General features: G+C 41.5%; 1 protein-coding gene across 1 annotated transcript; it reads left to right on the top strand.

The window, feature by feature from the left end:
- The first annotated feature begins 989 nt into the window (after positions 1-989).
- Positions 990-1478, top strand: LOC115262868 (histone H2A-like). The gene has a single exon (XM_029865741.2). It carries the CDS (start codon positions 1022-1024, stop codon positions 1400-1402), a length of 381 nt encoding a protein of 126 aa, XP_029721601.1. The 5' UTR covers positions 990-1021; the 3' UTR covers positions 1403-1478.
- Positions 1479-6212: the final 4734 nt, after the last annotated feature.

The raw sequence follows: 6212 nt of genomic DNA, 5'->3' as shown, positions 1-6212 counted from the left end.
GGCGGTGGTTGTTCAACCTCTCCAGCTCTGTGCGGAGATCGCAGATTCTTGGCGTGATTGCGCCTTTGCCGTGGTGAAACCGGAAGCTGTTGGTAGGGTTGGTGAGGAATAATCCCTCGAGTGAAGTCACCCTGGAAAATCCAACGTACACCAGCTGCTGTTCTTGGCCTCTCTCGTAGCTGAACACTACCTCCGAAAAGGTGCCGCCCTGAGACTTGTGCACCGTAAGGGCACATGCGCTCACCACCGGAAACTGTATTCTCCTGCACTTGACGCCACCGTTGAGGTTGATGTTCGCGGAGCGCTTGGCGATTGGGGTCCACTTCGGATTCAAAACTCCTGGTTTCGAGTACACCAGCGGGCGGGCCTTCACCCGCAACGCCTTGCCGATAGAGCTGTTCTCGAAGTTGAACCACAGCTTGACGATTTGCTGCTGCGGATCATCTTCGCTGTGCTCGACGAACATAAGCTCACCGATAGCACCGTTCACCAAACCATCTTCAACGTCGATGTTTGTGGTGATCATGTACGGGGTACCCACCACCAGTCGTAGTAAATACGGCAGACCGCCAGCCTCCACAACGCCCATCTTGTGCACTTTCGTGCGCGCTCCAACCAGCTGGGAGTTGTCTTTGTACCCGGAGTACACATCATCCGCCGTACTTTCAGCTGCGTCGCGATCCATCAATGCTACGGTATTGTATCGCTCCACGTCGGCGTTTCGATGGAATAGCCGTATTGCCTGCGGTACATGCTGCTGACACCATTCCATTGTACGAAAACGGCTCTCGATCAGGCGAATTTCAGGCGGAGCCGGCAGGGGCTCCGCTTTTGTGCCGATCGAGTAGCAAGCGAAGCTCCGCCCCTTTGGCTCGCACGTCGTACCAGTCCGTCTCGTTCGTGCCGTCCCAGTATTGGTGCAGCGCAGCGCTACGCCAGTACAAAAGCGCTTGCCACCGTGGCCCTGTCATCAGTATAGAGGCAGAACTAGTACCCGACGGACGATACACGCACGCACACAATGTCTGGCCGCGGCAAAGGAGGCAAAGCGAAAGTGAAGGCAAAGTCCCGCTCCAGTCGTGCCGGATTGCAGTTCCCGGTCGGTCGCATCCACCGTCTGCTCCGGAAGGGCAACTATTCCGAGCGGGTCGGTGCCGGGGCCCCAGTCTACATGGCAGCCGTCATGGAGTACCTGGCTGCGGAGGTGCTCGAGTTGGCGGGAAACGCTGCCCGTGACAACAAGAAAACCAGAATCATCCCTCGTCATCTGCAGTTGGCCATCCGCAACGACGAAGAGCTGAACAAACTGCTGTCCGGCGTGACCATCGCCCAGGGCGGTGTCCTGCCGAACATTCAGGCCGTTCTGCTGCCCAAGAAGACCGAGAAGAAGACGACGGCATAGGCTGGCAGCATTCCGCTCGCGTCCTCGCGTGTCGACCAAAACAAAACCGTCCTTTTCAGGACGACCACATCCCATTCGCCCCGCTGGAGAGTTGTTTCGAGACATGTTTTGTTCGTTCGTTCTTGTGGGTTGGGTAGTTAGCCCACACATTGTTCGATAGAGGAGTTCGTGACAACATTCTGTCGGATAGTTTTGCTGAGTATCGTTTGGCTGCTAAAGCCCAGTTTCGTGATTATGGGTGGTAGTACGGCGATCGAGAGAAATTTCTTGGCCTATCTCGATGCATGGAAAATTCAGGCAAGAAATAATAAAGCGTCGCTTTATTCCGGATCCTGGTACGGAGCTGAAACGAAACGTCAAATCAAATGGGGCTTGCTGTGTTAAATTTCTGCACTGCACGAAAATTACTTGAGCGATTCCGAGCCGTTTGAAGTGCATACCTCCCATCGCTTAAGAAATTTCTTGACCGATTCCTGCCAGAAACTTCCTAACAGTGCCACTTGAACTGTCATTTCTCGCAACTGCGTACTGCGATCAAAAGAAAACGAATTTCTCGAGCGATTCAGGCATGCATCAAGATAGGCCGCGATGTGGTCGGATTCGATTGGTAATAAATTAGCATAATCTAAACACACTTCCACGCCGACATTGACATTGACGTAATAAAGCTGACTGTTCCGTCGTCTACATTTACCGCCGTTTACATGAGGCTAATTCTGTCCGACAATATAAATCTAAAATATTCGTGTTAACTCTTCCGTGGAACGATTTCGGTGGCCCTGAAAAGGTCCGTTTGTAGGAGCCGGGAACTTGCAACGGTGGTGTTGGTGGCGTTGCGATGAAAAGGCCCGAGCGAGCCAGCCTTTAGCGGCTCCGACGGCGCCACGCACGACGGCGCGAACCGCCGACAACCATCGCACACGGCTGGCTAACGAATACTGAAGGAAAACGCAAACGGAGCAAACTGACTAGCTCTCCTTCGATGCGTTCCCTTCGAGGGGTCGGGAACGAATGAAGGAAGAGGGGAAGAAGAAATAGCTTTTATACTGCTCGGTGCTCGGAGGGAAACCACAAACTGGCGCTCGAACGTGATTGGCTGGATAAAACATGGGTTCACTTTTCCTAAATTTTCAATAGTTCGCTGTTGAAAATCAACAGTTGTTATTAATTGACATAATTGCTGGAAATATTTGCGTCTGATCGGTGCTAAAATTTTTAAAATTCGTTCATAAATGACTGAGTTATTAGCGTTCAAAAGCTGACCACTTTTCGTGACGCGGCCGATTTTTGGTTTTTCTGAAGTTACACCCCTATATGTTGCCGAATGACGTTATTCAACGTCAAAAAATCGGCAAACATAAATTCAGTTTAATTTGGTTTCCAGAGAATACCTACATATCGTTCACAGTTCATAATAATTTACACAAAAACTTTTAGCGCATGTTTTTTGATTGTTTGCTCGCGCGATGTAGCGGCACACAATTTCAGAACACGATTTTGCGCTGCAAATGAAAAGATTGCTCGCGCGATGCAGCGGCACGCTTGTTTACCCCCGGTGGTAGGTAAATGGATGTTTGCCTACTTTCAGGCGTTTAATGCGGGTTTTTCTGTGATATAGTGAACTTTATTTTATTATTTACATATGAAATAGAAAAGTTGAAAGAATTTTTGAACGTTATTCTGATACAGCATCATCAATTTTAGTTTGCTCATTTATGAAAGAGCTCCTTTCAGGATGCGCGCCAATCCTGACCGCGCCACTATGGGGTGGCTCCATACAAACAGGTGGCCAAACATATTTTCGCGTCAATTTTATAATGTCTTGCCCCTATTCGTAGGGTTTGTGCCTTAAATATATGAAAAACATGTTGAGCATGTCATGAATACTTCTTAGGTCTCCAAACTCCTTGGAATTTAGTGTGAAGGTCTGTAGTGGTCTACGAAAGAATATAGAGATCCGCAAAGTTCTACAATGGGCTTAGAATATTATTAAAGGCCTTTTTGTTATGCCGTGCATGGTGTGCTCTCATTAATTGAGAAATTTAAATAAAAATTTTTTAAACACGACAGCTTCAACAGCATGAAATTACAAGGGCGTTGCATACTTTTAGGCGTTTTATCTGCGTACAAGGATTGCTGCTCCAATTTACAAAATGAATCCTAATTTGTGAAAACACACTTCGCTAAGAGATGCAAGACCATATTTATACTCTACTAGCTGTCTCGGCAAACTTAGTCTTGCCAATCTTGTGGTGGTTTGACAGCTTTTGAGCTCATTTAAGCACCGCACTCTAGATTGTTTTTTTTTGCAATTGTGTTGAATTTCTTCCCCGCTCATAAAAAAATAAGTAATTTTACATTTTTTTATGTTTATTAACTGTTTTTCATAACTATTTCTACATATAAACACAGCCACCATGAATACGAATCGGTTCGTGCAAGAGTCATGCTGATTGGTTCATCCGTTCGTAAGTTTTGTTGCCTCGAAGGGACTTCGAACTCATTTTTATATATATAGATTATCTGCCCATATTCGCATCCACATAGGTCGAAATCCACTTTTTCAGCTTAACATATCCTACACCATATATAGCATATGCTCCAATCATTAAAAAAAATGTTTTTGTTCTAAAACATGTGAGTTACACTCAAAAGAACTAAACTAAACGAGAAAACTAAAATCTCCCCATAAAACGTGATTGAACATAATTTATTGAGATAATTTATTGACATTAACATTATTTATATTTACGACATCTATTTATTTGATTTCAGATGCCTGAAAATCAACAACTTGTATAGTGAATATTATCAATTATGTTTAGCACTTATTATGGATGCAATGTAGATACTGAAACATTTATGATGCTTTGACAACAACATGCGCATATTTAAACAAATAGATACTTGAAAGCCTACAACTCGTAGCGGTGAGTTTACGCCGATTGAAGCAATTGCCTGCACTGGTCTTGGTCCTGGGCCAATCGCTTCCAGTCGCCCTGAGATGTTGGAGTCCATGGTCATACTTGTTTTAAAGCATTGGGTTTTATGATACCATAAACTGTTCGAAAACTGAGGCTTTACACGAAGCAGCACGAACAAAATCCATTTTTTTTAATTTTGCATTTTTGATTTGCATAAAATTTTGCACAGCTGTTCTAATCAATATAAATAACAATTTTTTCATATTAAAACTTTTTATTGAGTCTCGACTAACTTTCAAATAGGGCCTATGAAAAAATGGAACACATGCAAATGAAAAATCATATCTCTGAAACTGCTTGTTTGATCGGAAAACTGTCTTCGGCAAAGTTGTAGATTAATAAATGGTGGCTCTCAGAAAAATACACATTGAAAAATTTATTTAGTTTTTCTTCTAAAAAACTGAATTTTGTTACTAAAAATTAAATATCTCAAAAAGTTATTTTTTTACCTTCGTGATATTTTGTGAGTATAAAGTTCATTCTGTTAGCTACCATCTGTAGAAATTTCATAATGGTAAAAAAATGTACAAAAAAGTTATGGCACTTTGAACATTTTCGATTGTGTGTTTTTTAGAGTGTATGACGAATTCACGCAAACTCGCCGTAGGGGTTTGGCAAAACTGTCTCAGAATCCGATGGAATTTCTTAGCTTTAAAGACGTATTTTAAAGCAAGATTGCATACGTTGTTTTTTTTATTTACCTAGACTAATATTTGAAAAGGTCTAAAGTATTTGACCGTTTTTTACTCAATATAACTTAAAAATGACATTACCTACAAAAAAGTTATGTATGGGTGACTTTTAGATAATCATGTGAACTTTCATAACATTGAAAAATGTCAATACGCTTTAAAAGTAAAAAAAAGTGCAAATAAGAAAAATTATTTCAATTTGCAAAACATGACATTTTTGTAATTATTGAAAATTTTGCCATATATCGCAAGATGCGCACTTTTGAAGAAAAGCATTTCTGAGGTACCGTGATTTCGGGTGAAACTGATCAGTGGGGTGAAATTGATCGGCGTGAGGGTGATGTTTATTTGTTAAAAATATTGCTTTAAACTTAAAACAATTTGTAGAAAATGACCATCATCCGGCTAAAGGATTATTGAATGATGAGTTACATGTTTTACAGTCAATTAGTCACATATTTCTGTATTAAATTCAATATTTTCCGTAATTGCGTGTTTGGCGAACCTCAAATACCCTTTCAAACTTTTGTTACCGTGGCTGTATCGCACATGTAATGAATATTCGAATGGATGCTTTTAGCTGCCAAGTATTTGCTAAACACGATTTCATAATCAAAAATTTTATAAATATTCAAATTTATACATAAAATTGCACTTTTCGGAAGTAATCACTTTTTCAGTATGAAAAGTGCATACTTTAAGGTGTTTTCATGAAATTTATTAAATTTAAAACTTGAATAATTAAAAATTGAGAAAACTCGTTAAACTTTTGCGCAGCATTTCGCATTCTGGGCTTGTTAATTCAGGTGGAAAACATATTTTTGGCACATGCAAAGGTATTTCATTTACAGATCAATTTCATCCCGAAAGCAAAATTATTGATTTTTTATTTTAAATGATATTTACCTATTGCAACTAAATGATTTGTAGTAAAAGTTTCAATCTCGTTGACTGATGAGAATCGTGGTCGTACTTGTTTATTGCTTTGAGTTTGACTTTCTTTGGGTGATCGACTGTACGTTGGATGATATCTTTAATTGGCAATTCAGTCTAATTTGGTCAATCAAAAAGAACTATATGTTTTCTTAACCCGACGTTTCGGTCCTTATTGGACCTTTTTCAAGGATTCTGTAA

The sequence above is a fragment of the Aedes albopictus genome, chromosome 3, assembly GCF_035046485.1.
Source record: "Aedes albopictus strain Foshan chromosome 3, AalbF5, whole genome shotgun sequence".
Lineage (NCBI taxonomy): Eukaryota > Metazoa > Arthropoda > Insecta > Diptera > Culicidae > Aedes > Aedes albopictus.
The sequence above is the reverse complement of the archived record's forward strand: the minus strand, read 5'-3'. Positions and strand labels throughout refer to the sequence as shown.

Excerpts from the sequence above, each read along its gene's own strand:
- LOC115262868 (XM_029865741.2), top strand. The coding sequence starts at position 1,022 with ATGTCTGGCCGCGGCAAAGGAGGCAAAGCGAAAGTGAAGGCAAAGTCC.